The following is a 20712-nucleotide window of genomic DNA, read 5'->3' as shown; positions in this document are numbered from 1 at the left end:
TAGTACAGCCACTTCTGTGAATATCCCTCAAAGTGGAAGGTACTTCACGGTGGCCTTCCCGTCGTTAGGGGACACAGGCTTCTACATTGGTAGAAGTGGCTTTTTAATAAATGTTTCCCCCTAGTGGTAAAACTCAGAATTGATTAAGTTTTTGGAGGGAAAAACTTTTTTTATATGAAAAATAAAACTTTTATGATTTCCTGTTTTGTTTTTGTTTAATTTCCTGTATTTAATTTTGGCATGGCAGAACAATGACACAGAAGATGAGGAAAAACTGTGGCGGGATCTGATAATGGAGCGAGTCACAAAGTCAGCCGATGCTTGTTTGACAGCGATCAACATCATGACATCACCGAGTATGCCGAAGGCAGTTTATATCGAGGATGTGATAGAGCGTGTTCTTCAATACACTAAATTTCACTTACAAAACACACTTTATCCACAGTATGATCCTGTCTATAGGGTGGATCCACATGGAGGTGAGTCCATGTTTGTCCTGACTATTGTGAGAGTATCAGCTTTTAACCTATATTCATTAACTTATGGGGTATTTTTTGTCTAACTTCTTATTTTGTGTTAATTTTTTATTTATTTTTTGCTAATTTTTAATAAAAGTGGTTGAATCGTACACCCTTCTGGTCTCTGCCATTTCTGAGTTTTAAGAAATTGGGTTGCACTTGCACTAGACAAAGATTTTTGCTGATATTCATATCATTAAATGCTATTGTAATTTATTTGATTAGTCTCTCTACAAATGAATCTGGTAGCTCTGCAGAGAATTGTTACATGACCACATACTGATTGCAGGCTGGGAGAAGGTCTAGAGGGGCCCATACATCAGCCCCACAATTCCCTGGTCCCCAGACTCTGATCTGTTGATCAATGACCAAAACCGCTGGCATCGCTGATCGGCGATCTGTCTGGGAAATTCTGCATGTTAAAATTCCCAGATTTGTCAATCTTGATAATTTTTTGGGTCGGGATCGGCAAATCAGGGTATCACACATGCTGGATGATTACCCCATGCCCAGCCTCAGGCATCGGGGAATTGTGGCAATCAGTTGCATGTATATGGGCCCCTTTACATTAAGCTATTAACATAATTCTTGTGTGCAGGTAGTACTCCATTTTCATGGGTCACAACTGTTTTGTCTTGAATGGGTCCTTTTTACCAATGGAATGGCCATCTGCTGTATCCAATGTAAACATTAAAATGACCTCAGAACTGAAGTTTTTGTTGATATATACAGTGAATTGTAACTTCGCCGTCATCAGCCGGGGCAGCAAACTAAAGTTCGTAACTGCAAAACAGGAAGCTTGTTTAAAATAAAAGAGAAGTTTTTACATTTTTATTTTAAATGTGGAGATAAGCAGTTGTGCCATCTACATTCATTTAAGCATACCACACTCGAATGCCCATAGAGCAATAATAATTAACTGAACCACAGCAGCAAGGGGTGGTGGGGACTTTATTAGATATCACTGAAGTCTGATCTTCTCACCTATGTCCCATAGAGCCTTTGTTATTTTCTAACCAAGCCCCACAGGAGAGAGAGAATACATTGTCAGAAGCTGGACGCCTGAATTGTCCCCTTTTGAAGTTAACAATTGGTCGTTGTTTGAAGACTTGTCATCTTTTTCTTAAGCAGCCTACTGGGGAACACTGGATTCATGGGATGATCCCAAAGCTGCGTTTCCTGGGGGAATGCTCTGAAGTTGCTTTTCACAAAACCTATCCAAAACTGGTGTCTCTGGGTGCTAAAAACGTTAAACTTGTACATTTTTATAAAGTTAGACAGTTGACCAGATGACCTCCCATCACAACTCTTCAGTGGAGGTATTTTTGCTGCACGCCCAGGAGGCACTCATCAACTTGGTAGCCTGTGCCCCCATATTTTGGAAGATCTCTGCTATTGCTTAACCCATATAGCAATTAGTCTGCTTACAAGCTGGCTAACTTCTTTTTTTTTTTCTCCTTCATATTATGAAGACCAAAAATTCAACAAAAGCTCTGAAGTCCTATTAAGGTGTGTTCTCAGTGCCCTGGGGACATCCAAATAAAAACTAAAATCCTCCTTTGGAAGACCCACCACATCCTAAGGTCAGAGTGGCAATATCCTGATTGAGATGGTAATTGGGTATCACCTTAGGCTAAAAAGAGAGCTTTGTGAATAGGACAGGAGGTATGGTGATCTGCAGGGCAGAGCTCCCAGTCCCGGAATGCTCCTCACTGAGATCGCTAATAGAAAATGTGTTTTCCTAGTAAGGAATTTCAGCTCTGCCGACTTTATTGGTTTAAAAGGAGGTTGTAGTATAGGAGGAATGTATGGGGGCTGAATATGTTGCACTTCGGAAAAAAAAAATCTGTACAGGAAACAGAACGAGGTTCCTTTGGAAGAAGACAGACTGCTGAAATCTGGAGAGAAATAAGCCTCAGGCCATCGGGTTAACTTAAAAGAAGTATTAGGAAACCCTTTGTTCTTACACCCAGAGATATAAATCTCTCATACGCTGTGGAAGATTAATATACAAGGCCAGTTTACTTGCTTTTAGGCATGGTCTCCATAGATGAGTCAGAAAAACTTTTGCCTTTAAGAATCACTGCTTCAGTATCTACTTCTTTAAAGCCAACCAAGCTAAATTCTGATGCTAAAAGGCCCCTGACATCATATGTTCTGGATAAGAAGACAGCAAGACGGACCTGTTGTAATTTTACGTGTGTGTACTACGATCTTCTTGGCCAGTAAGGTGCCACAAAAATCATATAACATTCTTTTTTTTTTTTTAAACTTTTCTTTAGCACACTTGGATGCACGTTTACTGGACGTAAAGAAGTTGATATCTCAACCCAAAAACTTTTTCTGTTCCTTTTTCCTTGAGCATTTTTGCTTCACTTTGTGATTCAGCCAAAATGCCATTATGCAGACATATTCTGGCAATCTCTAGAAACAATTCTGGGGTGAAATGACAGTACTGTTTGTTTTGACCCTGCAAATTATCCTTTTTGTTTCCTTCATAACAGTGGATTTTTGGTGCCTCCCAGATGATTGATGTATACTGTGGCATTGTTTGAATTAATCTTTAACACCTTTCCTCTGAAGAGAAGGTCTCTGTTCCAGAACATTGATCAGAGAGCTTTGATTTACACGATAGATCACAGGCCTTAGAGACGGGTTGGTTATTATATACGGACGGCTCAATAGCCGCCGGTTCAAATCCCGACGCCGGAAGCCCAAACGGTGAAGATCCCAACAGGGGAGGTAAGTACTCTAATCGTCCCTCTCTCCCCCCCCCCTAACCTAAACCTCCTTTTGTGGTGCCTGATACCCCATGCCCACACCCTAACCATAACTTTCCTGGGGGTGCGTATCCCTAACCCCCCTCCCTTTAGAGTAACCCTCCCAGAGGGGTGCCTAAACCTAACCTCCCCCATCCCCAGGGATATTGTGTTACTTGTTCTCATTTAGGATAGCGGTGTCAGCATTTTGTCGACGGTAGGGATTCCGGCGCTGGTATATAGTCAGCCAGCATTTTAACTGCATCCCTTTAGAGACCGTACTGAAGCGCCCCTGCCCTGAAGACTGACAACCACTGTAACTACTGTCCAGACTCGAATGGTGAAGGAGAGGCGTCTTTTTTTTGTTTGTCCGTCCTGCCACCAGAGGATTTATACTTGGGAAAAGATTGATGACTGGACAAGTGATGATGAGATTTGTTCCATTTCGATAATAGTTTGAATAAATTTACCTGTTCAAAGGTTGAGGCCATTTTTTGCTAAAATGTTCATAAAAAAAACAGATTTCTGTCTACTTTATTAGTATCTACCAAGAGTATATTGTGTTCTGGCAAGAATACTCTGGTGTCGAACATCAGCTCTAGAAAGATCATATGCTGGCCAGGTACCAGCCTGGATTTCTGATAGTTGATCATCCACCCACGAGTTTCTAAAGGCTCTGTGGCCATCTGCATATGGGCCTAGAGAAAACTGGAGTTTCATGCTTTGAAAAATAAGCCTTCCAAACAAGGTATGATTGTCACTTGGGTCTCAAAAGAGTAGCCATAGCTGCCATGGATCTTTGTCCATACCCCCTCTGCACTTTTGATGGGCTGAAAGGTAGTGCCCAGAAGTTGTAATGTTGACATCGGACTGTGAGTCTGAGCGAGCATTGATGATGGTTTATCTGAAGGTTTGGAGGTTGTTTCAGCTCACTATTCCTGCCTACCCTTATGCTACCCTCAACTTGGTGGCTGGCTGAGAAACAAAGGAACTGAAATCTGTAGACTTGGGAGCACTAACAGAGGAAAAAGATCTTTCTGTTGCCTTATCAATTCAGGGCCAATAAGGACATTACCTACAAATGGAAGTGACTCCAGTCCTTTTAGCGTTTGCATCAGTCTCCCAAACCTTAAGTTAGAGGGTACATTGTGCCCTGATCACTGAAGCTGAAATTCTGGCCCAAATAAGTCCCACATCAAGAGCATATCTCCAATATTCTCCAATATACTCTGGTGTGCATCTTGGATGTGGCCAACCAAAGTCATCACTTCAGGTTTACTTTGCTCAACTGCAGTACCCCAGAAAGCCACAGTGTAAACATTTGAAAGTCTCTGTGTATTGTATAAGATTGGCTGCATTAGAGTTAGGAATAGTCATGGTTTTTGAAAATATGGAATCCACCTTAGATGGAGCCTTCTGTTTTTACCTATCCTTAACCGGGAGTCTTTCTTTTTGAGTAGTAAGTCAGGGGATACCGGCTCTTCACTGGCCTGAAAGTTAACACTCCGTCGTATAGACAATATAAATTTTTCTATGTAGTTTTGTGTAGTCCTTGGCTAAGTAGAAGGAGTCCTTCATGTCCATGTCTTTTAGCGCCTTCTCCTTCCTCCTGAGAGGAAAGGTCAGAATCAGAGCCTTTCCAGATTTAGACCACTGCATTTCTGCAGCAATTACTTTGTCCCGAAGAGGATACCTTCACTAAGCCCTGAACCGATTACGCCAGACATTGGGCACAGACAGATTCCCCTGTGATTTCCATTACCCGGAGAACAGGGAGAGTGGCTGACTGAGGTGTTGAGCATCGCCTCCTGTCCCTTCTAAGCAGACTCTGCCTAATGGCAGGGCACCCACTCTACCAACAGCCATTAAAGATATGAATGAAAGTAATTAAATGTAATTACATGTAATACCAATTATCTAATGTTGGCCAGGGTAGTTCCGGGGGTACCTTCAGAAAACCGAGTCTTTATAAAAAGGGGATATAGAGGGTGATTAGCTCAGACTTCTATGAAGATTCTATTAAAGTCTATGAAGATTCTATTAAAGTGTCCAAGCTCTTGACTGCACCTGTAAACCCCAATGTTTTTTGTTGTACATATTATAAACAAAAATTGTAGGGAATTTACAAACATGTAAGTTACATTTGACAACTAAACCAATGGTTTTTAAGTACTTGTCCAAATGTTTTTTTTTTCCCTTTTCAGTAGTATGGTGCATTGTTATCTAGTCATTGTGGTCTGTTTCTCTCTAGGGGGATTAATGAGTTCAAAAGCAAAACGCGCCAAGTGTTCAACCCACAAGCAGAGGGTCATTGTGATGCTGTACAACAAAGTTTGCGACATTGTGGCTAGTTTGTCAGAGTTGCTAGAGATTCAGCTGCTTACAGACACCACAATCCTGCAGGTAAAGTGTCAAGCACAGCCGCCCTCTAATGGAGCGTACACACGGTCAGATTTGTCAGACTTGTCAGATTTGTCAGATGAACGACTGAACGATTAAACGATTTGAACGATTTGGACGATTTGACCAAAGTTTTGAACGATTTGAACGATTGAACGATTTTTGAATGCATTAAAATGAATGGAATCGTCCAAGTCTGACTGCAAACCCATCAGATGTCAGATATCGTTATCTGACAAACGGGAACGCGCATCGTTGATCGTCCATCGTTCAGGCATGTCAGATATGAACGATTTTCCATCAGATATGAACGACTGAACGATTTTTAAATCGTTATCGTCCATATCTGAAGAAAAAATCTGATCGTGTGTATGCACCATAAGTCTACACATTGTTTCTACCTTGTTTCTAGAATGTTTTTGTTTTCATGTTCTTAATGCATGCTACACATACCTATGTTGTGATAGCTCAGACATTTATGTGAATTATGTAAAATAGGCCTGTACGCACGCACACTTTCTTTGACGCGCTATGCTTCATGGTAATGGGATTGAAATACCGATGGCTGTTTAGCCGCTGGTTCAAATCCAGACTACGGCAGCCCGACAGGAGGACATCCCGACTCCGGCTGTTAAGTACCCTAACCCCCTAAAAAAAAACTAAAAAAAACCCCCACCCCCTTACCCATTTTTATACGCCTATCTTAAGTTCCGTGTTGGGCATATATAGTCTAGATATAGACCGACCGCATCGCGTCCACCGGTCTATTAACTACATCCCGCTTCATGTCAGTTTCAACGTTGTGATTGGCTTTGATCCATACGATATTGGGACATTTTATAAATATATAAGACACTGTGATGTAAGGAGACATTGACAGCACACATTTACTAGCGTTCTATTGGTCGAAATATAAGACTGCTTATGATTTTACCAGGTGTCATTCTACAACATCCACGTGTAAGCGCCCTAGCAACAATTATCCCTTAGCTTTAAATGAAGTGTAATGTTATCGTAACGACTTTTATTGTCAACAGGTTTCTTCAATGGGAATTACACCGTTCTTTGTGGAAAATGTTAGCGAGTTGCAGCTGTGCGCCATCAAGCTGGTTACTGCGGTATGAAGCTGCACGATTGTGGTTTTTGTCTCTTACTAATTTTACTTTATGCATATAAGTCGTTTTCATTTCTGATGAACTCGCTCACTCTGTGAGCTATGGTCCAGCAAGGATTCTAATTTCCTGTCCCAGTGACTAGCCTTATCTCACCATTTCTGCACTCCTCTCACCTGCAGTTATCTATTACAAACCTGCCCCCGTGGGCTAGCTCAGTGTGGCTGGCTTTCTCTTTCCATGTGGGCTAATTATGCAGTCACCATTGCTTGACAAGCTGGCTGATCTATTCCCATTGCGTTCCAGGACAGTCATTTCTCTTAAGTACTGAGGGCAAATTTGTATTTTGTTTCCTACAGTGCACAGACGGTGTAATGGTTAGCATTACTGCCTCACAGCACTGAGGTTGTGGGTTTGATTCCTACCACAGCCCTAACTGTGGAGTTTGTATATTCTCACTGTGCTTGCGTGGGTTTCCTCCGGGTGCTCCGGCTTCCTCCCACACACCTAAAATATACTGGTAGGTTAATTGGCTCCCCCCAAAAATTAACCCTAATGTAAGCTTCACTGGGGCAGGGACTGATGTGAATGGCCCAATATTCTCTGTAAAGCACTGCAGAATATGTGTGCGCTGTATAAATAACTGGTAATAAAATAAAATACAGTGCTATTGCCTGTTAGACAGATTTTTCCATAGAAAAATAGAAATCCTAGTTTAAGCTGTTGCCACCATGCATGTGTTTCCCATGCGAGTACAGAGAGCCACAGGTTTCTTACACTACATATTTCTCCCAGGTATTTTCCAGGTACGAAAAACACAGACAGCTAATATTGGAGGAGCTCTTCACCTCACTTGCAAGGCTGCCAACTAGTAAAAGAAGCCTCCGGAATTTTAGGTAACCTATCTTTTTTATTTTTTTATTTTTATTGTGCTATGTTTTGTACACTGTTTGCATTTTTTTGTTTATTTTGGTTGGAAAAACCCGGTGACTGGACTGTGTGTGCAATTATCGGGTGACTGGAGACATTGTGCTGTTGCATATGTTGCCAAGTGTCTGAGACTGTCCCAGAATTTCCTCTGAAATGTGTGTGTGTGTGTATATGTATATATATGTGTGTGTGTATATGTATATATAAATATAAAGCAGCTTAGGCCATTGCTTACACAAATACTCACTATACACTTCTGAACAGCTTGGATACCTTACAATTTTCACTTGTGCGAGACTGTGCTGGAGCCACTTGGGGGCAGAGCGGTGCTGGAGCCATTTACACAAACAATACACAACAAACTAAATATTGGGGTTTCCAAATAAGCAATGAGTGAAGAAGATTTCATCAAGGAGTAATTACTAAATTCAAATAGATTTTTTTTAACCATATGTGTTTGCAGTCTTGGGGAACTGTGACATTCCTTTGTTCTGAACTTTAGATATTGTACTGCAGTTTGACTGTCCAGAGAGTACTGTATTCCAGAAAAGCTGGCATACCAGACATAAGTTGCCATAAGAGAAGTCCTATTTGTGCCAGCGTGTGTCTTGTCCGCTTGCACTTATGACTACTTGTCTGCACCACCAGGTTAAACAGCAGTGACGATGATGGGGAAGCTATGTACATCCAGATGGTAACCGCGCTGGTCTTACAGCTAATACAGTGTGTGGTGCACCTACCATCTGATAGAGATAATCCAGAGGAAGAGTCCAACAAAAAAGTAAGATGCAGCAGATTGTCCTGAAATACTTTTTCGTTTTCCAAACGTTTGTCAGCATGTTCAGCAATCTGCCCGTGTCTTTCCAGATCGATCAGGATGTCTTCATCACCAACTCGTATGAAACCGCCATGAGGACCGCCCAGAATTTCCTGTCAATTTTTCTCAAAAAGTGAGTAGGACAATCTTATTCAGTAGCCATTGGCATTGGTCATCTCATTGTGCCTCTTTTCATGTGCCGTATTTATTTGTCTTAGGTGTGGGAGCAAGCAGGGGGAGGAGGACTACCGGCCGCTGTTTGAGAACTTTGTCCAGGACCTTCTGTCTACTGTGAACAAGCCTGAGTGGCCAGCAGCCGAGCTCTTGCTGAGTTTGTTGGGGCGACTCTTGGTAATGCTTTTTAACATTTTTGTTTCTTTATTTATGCAAATTGTGTATTCAGTGAATAATGTTAGTGATGATCTGTGTGCCGGGGTCCATGTTGCCATATTTATGCAGATTGTATGACTTGCCTTTTAGGTCCATCAATTCAGTAACAAATCAACAGAGATGGCGCTACGTGTAGCTTCATTGGATTACTTGGGTACGGTGGCTGCACGGCTCAGGAAAGACGCCGTTACCAGCAAGATGGACCAAGGTTCAATAAACCGAATCCTAAAACAGGTAAGGGGGCCTAACCGATGAGGTCAGAACATGGAAGTGGGTCTAAAGTGTTTTGTAAATTCTCTGTTCTGTTTCCTCAATCGAATGTCTCTTTGTACGTGATTGGCAACCTTAGGCTTGTGTACACACTGGGGCGATTGGCCGCTCAATCGAACATCCGATATATCGCTACCGCGTCAGTGAATGTGTATCCCCCGATATGTCTGTGATCGATATCGTCCACAGACTTATCGCAACGGCTGAACAGCAGAGCAGATGGCCCATATTTCTGCCGATATATCTGTGCATCTGTTGGTGTGTACGGGCAACCTGCCCCATGGCATTGGAAGGGTTGCCTGTTTTGTTTTAGTTTCACACAATTAAATTATTTTACCCTTCTCTTCATTTTGGTTTGTGAGCCTTGACGGATGTAGTGTTTGCTACGTCTCTTAGTTCAATGAAGATTTATTTGGTTGAGAAATGTCATGTTTGGCCAATAGCTACTCTCTAGTAACTTGTGCTTAGTTTATTTTGTTATACTGAAATTAATCGATGAGTAAAGATGTTTAAGTGACTGTAAAATTGTTTGCTGTATTACCTTGGTGTATCTACTGTCCGTTTTCCTTTAGAACTAGAAAAGTTAGGGCTCCCAGATCTTATTCCCTAGAGACACTGTGCTTCGATTTATATTATAGTCTGTTTATTCTCCTGCTTCCATCACCACAGTCATCTGAAGGTGAAGATGAGATTCAGCAGCTCCAGAAGGCTTTATTAGATTATCTGGAGGAGAACACAGAGACTGACCCATCTTTAGTGGTAAGTTTTTGTTGGATGACCAGTTCTGTACCTTTTTTTTTTTTAAGAGGGACGTCTCTGCCGTAAAACATCACCTGCTGTCTCCTTTTGCTTCAGTTTTCTCGGAAGTTTTATATAGCTCAGTGGTTCCGTGACACTACAATGGAGACGGAGAAAGCCATGAAATCCCAGAAGGATGATGACTCTGAAGGAACGCAACACGCAAAAGAGGTGGAGTCCACGGGAGATATCATGCGGCGAGCAGAAAAACGCAAAAAGTTCCTTCGTGGCATCATTAAAGCAGCACCGTCACAGTTTAGCACTTTGAAGTAAGTCTCAGAAGTAGTTTTTCATCTCACTAGTTGCAGTTTGTTACAGTATCGTAACGATTTCATTTTATCATAGGTCAAGTTCTGACACAGTCGACTACGATGATGCGTGTTTGATTGTGCGATACTTGGCCTCCATGAGGCCGTTTGCCCAGAGCTTTGATATTTATTTGACCCAGGTAAATATGAGGGCAGTTTTCAACAGTCTAATTTAAATGGAACTTTTCCTCGAACACTTAGCTGATGAATAATTATTTAAAAAAAAATGTCTGATATTGTTGGTTTATTGTTTTTTTTAAATGGATTAAATACCTAATCGAGTATTTTAGTAAAAATTACGCCTAATGGGTGTCTAGCGCCACCCTGATGGCATGTTTAAAAGTTTTTGTAGCTTTAAGCGCCCAATCCTTCATCACTTTCCATTCACCTGCTGCTCATAGAACATACTTTTTCGCCTAGTAAAATGCATTGCGTTTCCGCTTAGGCGAAAACGACCTGGAATTGAACTTAAAGATAAGTCGCGGACAGGCGAAAAGCAGTAACAGGAGATACTTTTTCGCCGATTACGGCTTTTCGCATCTAATTGAATCCGGCCCCAAATATTATGAGTTTGTTTTGCTGTATTTTCTTAATTCGGGTTTGTAACGGTATAAGGACTAGTATCAATCATTTTTTTTTTTAAAGCTCTTCTGTATTTTCCACCTGTGAAGGCTTTTCCTAGCCTTAATTTGTATGGTTATTTGTATTGTCTCGTTCTTGTCTCACTTCACTGCATTACTTCTATCTGATTGCAACTATTTATTTTTCTATTCCAGATTCTGCGGGTACTTGGGGAGAATGCAATTGCAGTCCGAACGAAAGCCATGAAGTGTTTGTCTGAAGTGGTAGCTGTAGATCCAAGCATACTTGCCAGGGTATGCTCTGTAATTGTTTTCCTCGGAACGTACCCTCTCTTTGTATTGCTGTTTGTAATTCCTGTGCTCCCCACCCTACAGTTGGATATGCAGAGAGGTGTCCATGGGAGACTGATGGACAACTCGACTAGTGTGCGAGAAGCAGCTGTGGAGTTGCTGGGACGGTTTGTTCTGTGCAGACCCCAGCTTGCTGAGCAGTATTATGAAATGCTGGTTGAGCGGATTCTGGTGAGTTATAATACACACGCTTTGCTTTTGTTAGTTTACCATTTAAATTCTTATTCAGGGTCCATAGGGCTCCACATGGAGACAATGGAGTGTATTTGGGACTTGGAGGACCGGACACCAACAGCAAAGCTTTTTCAATCCCAGGAAGCTCCGGTCCTTCCCCCTATAACCCCGCCCACAGCCTGAGGGCAACTCCGTTTTGTTGGTGTCCTACAGGAGCTGGATCACCTTTATAACAGTGGGGCTGCTATTATAACAGTGGGCCAAGCTTATTTTTATGATTTACCGTATATACTCGAGTATAAGTCGACCCGAATATAAGCCGAGGTACCTACTTTTATCCCAAAAAACTGGGAAAACTTACTGACTCGAGTATAAGCCTACTGTGGGAAATGGCAGCAGCTGGTAGTGCCCCCAGTAGTAATTCCCCCTGGTTGTGCCCCCAGTAGTAATCCCTCCTGGTAGTGCCCCCAGTGGTAATTCCCCCTGGTTGTGCCCCCAGTGGTAATCCCCCCTTTCAGTGCCTCCAGTAGTAATCCCCCCCTGGTAGTACCCCCAGTAGTAATCCCCCCTTTTAGTGCCCCCTGTAGTAATCCCCCACTGGTAGTGCCCCCTGTAGTAATCCTCCCCTGGTAGTGCCCCCTGTATTAATCCCCCCATTGTAGTTCCCCCAGTGGTAATCCCCCCTTTTAGTGCCCCCTGTAGTAATCGCCCCCTGGTAGTGCCCCCTGATAATGCCCCCTGGTAGTGCCCCCTGTAGTCTTTGCCCCCTGGTAGTTCCCCCTGTAGTCCCGTCCCCCCCCCCCCCCTAGTAGAGAGAGACGTGAATAGAATAAAAAATAAATAAACACTTACCTTAAACTCCCGCTCCTGGTTCCGCCGCTATCCGCTCCTCCGGCCGCTTTGCATGGGAGAGACGTCGTCATGACGACGTGTCTCCCATCACCCACTGCAGGAGCCGGAAGATGGCTCCCGCAGTGGGAGCAGCAGCAGCCGCTGAGAGTCTGACAGACTCTCAGCGGCTGCTGATTACACCAAACACGCAGCTGCCGGCTCCGGCGGCTGTGTGTTTGGCAGTGTGTAGCGCTGACCGAACTCCGTCCGGTCAGCGCTACACTTGACTCGAGTATAAGCCGAGGGGGTACTTTTTCAGCACATTTTTTGTGCTGAAAAACTGGGCTTATACTCGAGTATATACAGTACCTTTATTTTCATTTATTTTACTACAGAGAAGCAGCACGAGACACTGCTGCTCCATCACCCCTCTGTGGCGCGGTGATACCAGCCCTCGGCTAGGTACTCCCGGCGGGGCTCTGAGGGGGACCTTGCTAGCAGGGGACAAGTAAGGCGGGGACCCGCGTCTATGTGCGCATTCTTGCCTCCAGTCTCAGGAGACAGACCGGAGGCGCTGATGTGGACACTGGTTCATCTTGGACTCCACTAGACCACCAGGGCATTACAAGCACTGGCGCAGGGCACAATTTAAGGTCAGGGGACCGATGGTTAATGTCAGCATAGGGGAGAAAGCGCTCTCCCTGCGGCCCCTCCCCCAGCTCAGTGCGCCATTCCATTGCGCTCTTGCTGCTCCTCCCTCACCCTCCACTCCCTTTGAGACTTATGGCAGTCATTTTCTGCATTCAGGTCTCTGGAGGGTTCACTCTTCCTGTATACCTCTCCCAAGGGCCAGGTGTATACAGCGCTATATCCTACCAGCCACTGCGGTCTGTGTAGTTGATTTTAGTGCCCACTGCAGTTATACTGTATATTTTGCATTGTATGTGACTTGTGCTGGCACTGCTGTCTTTTTTCTTTTTTTCTATAACGGTCAGCTTATACCCTTCCCTTTATTCCACTATAACCCTGGCATACTAAGGTATAGGGGGTTCATTGTACTTCACATCTCCCTATATTTGTGAGGGCTATCACATACTATATATCGCTGTTGCGCACTACACTGTGCCATATGGCACATACATCTGGGTTGCTCACGGCACTGTGCCAGATTGTGTGTTACATTATTCTTGCAGCTATGTCTGGCAGAGGCAAGAATAGCAAGAAGCCGACTGCTCCCACTCTGGTGTCTTGTAAGTCCTGCTTAGCTAGCTTAGCTCCAGAGGACCTCATTCAGGATGGTCTTTATTCATCTTGTTATACTGCCCCGGGCCCATCAGCCCCGGTGTCCTCTCCTCAGGACCCACCCTAGGCTACTTTTTCACAGGTGCTGGGAATAATTGCGGACCATATAACTCTCCCTGCGGTAGCTCCCCCTATGGGATTGTCACAACAGGTACTCCCTGCGAATTCTTTGACTCCCCAATGGGTAGACGTACTTTCTACCTCAGTGCGGAGTCTGGTTAATACCTCTACAGCTTTTCAACAAATGCTGCAAAAGGAGAGACCCTTACCTAGTAACCTAAGCGTGCTGTGTTATCTTCCCAGTCCACTCAGTTATCAGATTCTGATTTATCATCTGGGAGGCCGATGATACAGATCAACTGGAAAGAGTCTTCCTTGACCCCTTCTCAAAGAATGGTACATCTGGGAGCCCTTCTGGACTCTCAGGTTCAGAGAATCTTCCTAACAGCAGACAAAATCTTTGTATTACAGCACCGGATGCGCAGACTACTACACAGTCGCCGAGTGTCAATTCACTCTGTAATGCAGACCCTGGGTTCAATGGTGTCCATCTTCGACATGGTGGCGTTGGCTCAGTTTCACTCCAGGCTTCTACAACACCTAATCCTCTCCAGGTGGAACGGGCTGCCCCATCTGCTCAGATCCCAGACGATGAGCCTCTCCCCGGAGTTACGCCTGTCCCTAGCCTGGTGGCTACAGATGTCCCACTTAAACAAGGGGCGCCCCTTTTGGATCTCGGATTGGGCAATCCTAACCACGGACGCAAGCCTCCGCAGGTGTGACGCAGTGGCCGGCCAGTACTCCTTCCAAGGACGCTGGACTCCAGCCAAGGCGATCTTGCCTATCAATGTCCTGGAACTCTGAGCCATCTACAGAGCTCTCACCCTGTCTCAGGATAATCCTTCAGGGCTGGCCAGTACAACTACAGTCCGACAACGCCACGGCAGTTGCCTACCTCAATCATCAAGGAGGCACTCTAAGTCGGGTAGCAATGGCAGAAGTGTCCCACATTCTCACATGGGCCGCACACTATTTCCCAGCCATCTCTGCAGTGTTCATCCCAGGTATTCTCAATCGGGAAGCGGATTTCCTCAGCCATCACGATGTGCAGGGGAATGGTCTCTATATCCAGAAGTCTTTCAGCTCCTGATGGACAAATGGGGTCTACCAGATGTGGGCCTCATGACACAACCACAAACTTCCAGTGTATGGAGCCAGGACAAGGGGACCCCAACGCAGCCTACGTGGACGCATTATCTGTGAGGTGGACCTTCCATTTGGCGTACCTCTTCCCTCCAGTCTCCCTTCTTCCTCTGGTTCTTCAGAAGTTCAAACTGGAAGGGGGCACAGTCCTGTTGGGAGCTCCGGCTTTGCCTTGACGCCATTGGTACTCCGATCTTCAAGTTCTCTCCATAAACGCTCCTCTCAGCTCAGGAGCGTCCCCGCCTTTGAACAACTGCTTTGGGACATCCTCATTGTCTTCCTGTGGAGCCCTATGGACTCTGAAGAAGAAAAGCAGAGTTATGGTAACACTTAGCTTTGATAATCTTTCTTCGAAGTCCATAGGGTACACCGGGCACTCGTCCTGACGCTCCTAGCTTCTATGGGTTTCTTCGCTTGGTCACATGTTTTCTTCTATGTGTGAGTGTGATTCTTCAGTGTATCAGTCTTCCTTCTTTCCTATACTGCTACTGCCTTGGGCTTGTTAACAAAACTGAGTTGCCCTCAGGCTGTGGGTGGGGGTATAGGGGGAGGACCAGAGCATCCTAGGATTGAAAAAGCTTTGCTGTTTGTGTCTGGTCCTCCAAGTCCCACCTACACCCATTGTCTCCCTGTTTACCCTATGGACTTTGAAGAAAGAGAGTTAACAAGGGTACGTTTTACCATAAATCTCCTTTTTCCGTATGACCTAGATGAATTTTAAGGCATAAATATGTGACCACTCTGCTACTAAGTGCATTGAATTTCTTTGTTCATCTAATTTGGGGGCATGGGAACCTTGGGGTATAGAGGCTGTAAGTTTGTAAAGAAGTTATGTAATTCATCCTGCTCTCTGCCACCTTGTTTGATAGGATGGGTGTTTTCTACACTGGCTGCCTATTGTTTATTTTACTTTATAACATTTGTTTTTATTTTCGTCATGTAACTGTCTCAGCAGTTCAGCTGCATCTACACATCTTTGGTCCCTGGAGCTGGCTGGTAAGGTGACGCAGCACTCCACCGTGCCACCCTTACTTCATACTACTTAAAGGAACTGCTCAATACCACCATAGATATTGACCAGGGACTGTATTGTTGCTGACACCAGCTGAAGATTAGTTTGTTTACTGTTCTATTCCATGCTGTTTTACACCTGATCCGTAAGACAATGTGGTAATACATCAGAAATCAGGGAGGCATCAAGAGTTCCATTAAATGAAGAAGCGAACAAGATCATGTGTTTATTTGAACTAAATTTGAGGGGAAGACTTGGAGGCAGATTTTCTCCGCAGGCATATGCCTTGCATCCCGGAGACGTTTTCAGCAGATTGTGGAGAGGTGGAGTCAGCTAGATGTTGTCATGATGGTATCTTGGTCGAACGACAAGTTGGAGTGATCCTGAAATTGCTGTTTTTGGTTTCATCTGCTTCTGCGCATTCTTAAGCAAGTAAAAATAGAAGGGCACCAAGTGCTTTTTAGCTGTCAATCGGTACATCATGGCATCTTCCTCTTAGACAGAAACGGTTAGGACATGCCTTTTTATCATCACTAATTACTGAGATTGGCTGTAACTGGTGTTACTGTTGAAGCCATGGTTTTTATGGCAAAGGGGTTTTATAAGTGTTTGGACCATTCATATGGTCTTGGTGACAAATTAATTTGGTTCCGTCCGTGAAGATGTTTCCAACCACTTCTTTACAGTTAGTATTTTGCTTCTGTTTTTGCATGAGGATTTACAGAATGCTTTTAGATGTATGTCTTTAGTTGTTGCGATCGCTGCATCACTTTTACTGAGAGTGCATACTTTTTTCCGTACAATTGTCCAACATAGCCCCTAGGTATTTGTGCTTTAATCTTGGCTTTACAAGAATTTGCTTTCAAACTTTTATTTGTTGGTGTTTATCCACAACACGAAGGGTTTTGGAACTTGGGGGTTTTATCTTGCAGATTTTCATATCTCACTTTTCATAGGAAATGGATGTTTGCACAAAAAAGTAAAAATTAAAAATTCAGTCTTCAGAGGAAGAGGGAGCTCTTCACTTGTTGCATGTTAGTGTTATGAAGATTTATGTTAATAGAACTCTGAAGCTTGGTACACACCTAACAGATATATCTGCAGGATGAGTGATTTGCAGATGATGGTTGTTCATACACACTGAGCAACCATCATCTGTCTTCTCGCCCCCCTCCCTGCAGACTGTGCTGCAAGTGTACGGGGTGAGGAGGGTGGGGGGGTCGTCTGACCGCCTGTACACAAAGGAAGATGTCCCAATATATGTGCAGATATATTGGGCATCGGCTGTGCAGCACAGCCGACTCAATATCTGTGAACAACGTCGTTCAGACATATCGTGTGTACCCAGAATGGTCAACTTTCAGAAGAAGTCATATTGCTTGATGGATGTTGGGAAATTAAAGACCTACAGTATCTTGATGGTGTTTTTGAGGTTGCCCACACGTGTGGTTGGTCTTCATCGAAGCAGGTGATTGGTAGAATGATTAGTTCAGTGATTTGATGAGCTTACCGTAAGGGTTAGGAACCTTTTCCTGTCAACTTGAAGGCACCATTTCTACTACATCGGTGAAAGTCTCCTGGGCCTCACGTCACGGAGCCACTATCACACCGCTGTTTAGGGAATCCATTTGGTCCTTGGTGCTTATGTTTAATAGTTTTTACAAGTTTTACATTTTGTCAGGAGGCTAGTTTTGGATGGAATGTGCTACGAGGGTAAGCCACCCATAGTGGCAGTTTTGAGATGTCCCCAGAGTCCATTGTCCCTCGAAGGATGAAAGAAGAAAATGGGAATTTTGTGCTGACGTTTAATCTGAATTCATTTGCACACATTTCGTACCCACCTTTTTTTTTTCTAGTTCTCCTCTAAAGTTCCCTATGGAGTTGGGATATAAGAGGTTGATGAGGTTCAGTCATGCAGTACACATTTTTATTAGGAGTGCTTTACTCCTGGCTGAGCCTCTCTATTCCCAAGGTCCATAGTCTTATAAAGTATTTAATGTAAGTACTGTACAAACATATTGTGCTTTTGCCTTCATTGGTTTCAATATTTATTTTGGATTGTTTTATGTATTTTAATGATTTTCTTAAGGTCAGACCAGAATTGGCATTGATATGCATTTGCCTTTTTCTTTATACAGGACACTGGTATCAGTGTAAGGAAGAGGGTAATAAAGATCTTGCGAGATATCTGCTTGGAGCAACCAACATTTCCAAAAATCACAGAGATGTGTGTCAAGATGATCCGCAGGGTCAACGATGAAGAGGGCATTAAGGTAGGACGGCCATGATCTGGGATGACCCATTTTATATTTTATTAATGTGTATACATTGCTGTAAACTGTAGCTCCAAATTTGCTAGATGTTCAGAAACATGCAAGATTGCAACTTTTACTCCCTTATATTAAATTCCATTGTTGGTTGCTCATGACCATTTCCAACACTTCATGACAAATGCTTAGTATTGCGACCTCACTGGGAAACGCAAGTTTGAGGGTTGAACAACTATATATTTGCCAGTTACAAAGAACTTAATGCTCGCTAGTCTTTACAGTAACCATTTATAGATTATGTGAGTGAGTTTCAATATTGAAATAAAGCAAACAAGCTACTAAAGACTGCTGTACTTTTTGACTGACGTTTGGGGCTGTATCTACAACACTACCTTAGGGATGGCCTTTGGTTAACCTTGTATTGTAGATGATTTTGCTATGGTGGCGGAGATCCAATGGTTCTTCGCCATCCATTTTACAAAGCTCCCCTATGGTTTTTTTTTTCCTTTTTTATTTGGCACCAGGACACGAGGCCTAGCTCAGCCCCGACTCCACCTCCGATTGGCCCAGTTAGTAATAGAGCAGGGATCACCATCATGGGTGAAACAATCAGTGGTTCCCCCTGTAAATGGTTTCATACCGTTGATGTCAACCTCCTATGGTACCATCGATGATTAACTCCCACCGATGGACCTTCCTTCCTCGCCCTGACCCTTTCAGTTGCCACTTAGTTTATTCTTAGGAAGAATCTTTTAATGTGATAACTCATAAAGACATTTTAAGTTGATTTTAGCCAAGGTCATTGTAGCCAGAAACTGACATTGGTTAATGACACTATGAACCATGGAAAATATTTGTTTTGCTCTCACGAATATCGTAAATTATGGTCCCCCTGGTACACTTCTGGGTATGACGGGAGAGGTGGAGGCAACCGGAGATTGTTTTGGCACTAGTTCACAGGGTGGAGCTGCCGTCACACGTTTCTTTCACAGTGTTAGCGCTGCACATTTTTATTATGTATCTCTTTTGTCTCTTGAATATTTTGCAAGGCGCCTCCTTTGTTGTATGTCCAATATCTTTGGTGTTGTGTGTAACTTTACATTACACTTATTGTGTTGAGGTTTAATTTCTTAGTAGATTCTTAAGCTGGGTACACACTGTTCGATATAACAATGCAACGGTCGTCCCAATTTCACAAAATCCCAGAACACACAATATAGAGTGTACACACCATGCAATCCTCCAAACGACCTTACGATATATCGTGTCGGGGGATTGTATACTATTAATCGTTTCTCCTGTACACTATGGAGAGAATTCAATTAGCCGCGATAAACTGCATTTTTGCGAAAAGTTTTCACTGGTGCGAACTTTTCGCACAAAATGCTTATCGCACAATCCTTATTAGTCTCTGCTTTTCCCCTTCATCCACCAGAGGACACTAAAGGCTTCAAGACAGTGGGGTATACACGTGTGCTAAGTGGAAGCTGGCACTTTTAATTCTTTTTGAAGTGTGACTCTATTCCCCACTACAAGCCCAGCCTTTGTGCCCGAGGGGAGCTGGTTGTGTTTTTACATTCTCCTCAGGGTATTTAAATAGAGTGCTGCTGCGCTGAAGCAAAGAATATCTATATGATGAATCTAAGGTGCTATTTGGCTCCTTTGTCAGGTACACCGCTGGAACAGACAGGCAGCAGCTGCACTGCCTGTCTGCATCGATGGAGCTGCCGGGGGAACCTGCTCGCAACGGCACGCAGTTCGCCTGGGATCCATGACTAGAGACCACTGTCTCATATAGGAGGTTCCGCATGTCGCATAGCGGTCCTCCATTAGTCATTCCAGCAGCGGAGTGAGTATTCCCTGGCTCCCCCCCCGTCTAGCGGGGTAATCAGGTTAACACTAAAAAGGCGGTATATTCAGCAGCAGGCTGCTTCGATTAGCGGGACAGCCAAGCAGCACATAGCGCGCTTATAGTCCAAATTAAACGCCATAGCGGGGGGCGGAGCCTAGCTCCGGAGTCCTGCTTCTTCCTCCCAGCAGCCTCAGCGCTATTCTTGAAGTTTGCTGGCGGCCATTACACGGACGGACACTGTCGGCTGCATAAGACAAAACGCTGCTTCCTGAAACTGTTAGCCTAACCTGGACTGTAAGTACATAGTGGGGCTTAGGCTGGTCAGAAGAGCATTTAGAACAGGTAATTACTACTTTATTACAGTGATTACTTCCTTCTATACCTAGCGTTTTCTGGCACAGCTAGGAGCGCTATTAGGGCAAGTGTGGCTCTCTCCTGCATCTCAGTTTCTACCTTTCACCACTACACTTTTCTATTGTTTGTGTGGGGTCGGTATGTGTCATGGCTGGAAGGGGCCCTAAGGCGTCTCAAAATTCATTTACCTGCACAAAATGTGCTGAAAAGTTTACACAGGGGCAGTCATCTAACTCCCAATTGTGTGACAATTGTGATCCTGAACAACAAGCTTCAGGGATGTTGGGTACGCCGTCTTGGACGGCGCAGTTTGCATCTGTTATGGCCCATCTCTCTGCTGAGCTGGAAGATTCTCGGAAAGAGAGTCTTCCAGGTCAGCTGCTCTAGAAGAACCAGCATGGGCATGGTCCTTAGCTATTTCTATGGATGGGGATCACTGAAGCCATGGCTCCTTCCCATGCCACGGCAACACCACAGGTC

General features: G+C 44.0%; 1 protein-coding gene across 3 annotated transcripts in view; it reads left to right on the top strand.

The window, feature by feature from the left end:
• NIPBL (NIPBL cohesin loading factor) overlaps nt 1-20712 on the top strand; it is a 186451-nt gene that overhangs the window by 108673 nt on the left and 57066 nt on the right. For all 3 annotated transcript variants that reach the window (XM_088462229.1, XM_088462228.1, XM_088462230.1), the window contains exons 17-30: nt 248-479; nt 5529-5680; nt 6715-6795; nt 7585-7685; nt 8368-8500; nt 8587-8669; nt 8755-8887; nt 9017-9160; nt 9866-9955; nt 10052-10263; nt 10340-10442; nt 11079-11177; nt 11259-11405; nt 17895-18029. In XM_088462229.1, the coding sequence (XP_088318355.1) occupies nt 248-479; nt 5529-5680; nt 6715-6795; nt 7585-7685; nt 8368-8500; nt 8587-8669; nt 8755-8887; nt 9017-9160; nt 9866-9955; nt 10052-10263; nt 10340-10442; nt 11079-11177; nt 11259-11405; nt 17895-18029 (1845 nt within the window). The remainder of the gene's footprint in view (nt 1-247; nt 480-5528; nt 5681-6714; nt 6796-7584; nt 7686-8367; nt 8501-8586; nt 8670-8754; nt 8888-9016; nt 9161-9865; nt 9956-10051; nt 10264-10339; nt 10443-11078; nt 11178-11258; nt 11406-17894; nt 18030-20712) is intronic.

This window comes from Taudactylus pleione, unplaced genomic scaffold (genome assembly GCF_031769625.1).
Source record: "Taudactylus pleione unplaced genomic scaffold, aTauple2 ptg001165l, whole genome shotgun sequence".
In the NCBI taxonomy this organism is placed as follows: domain Eukaryota; kingdom Metazoa; phylum Chordata; class Amphibia; order Anura; family Myobatrachidae; genus Taudactylus; species Taudactylus pleione.
This window is presented reverse-complemented; position numbering and strand designations above follow the sequence as displayed.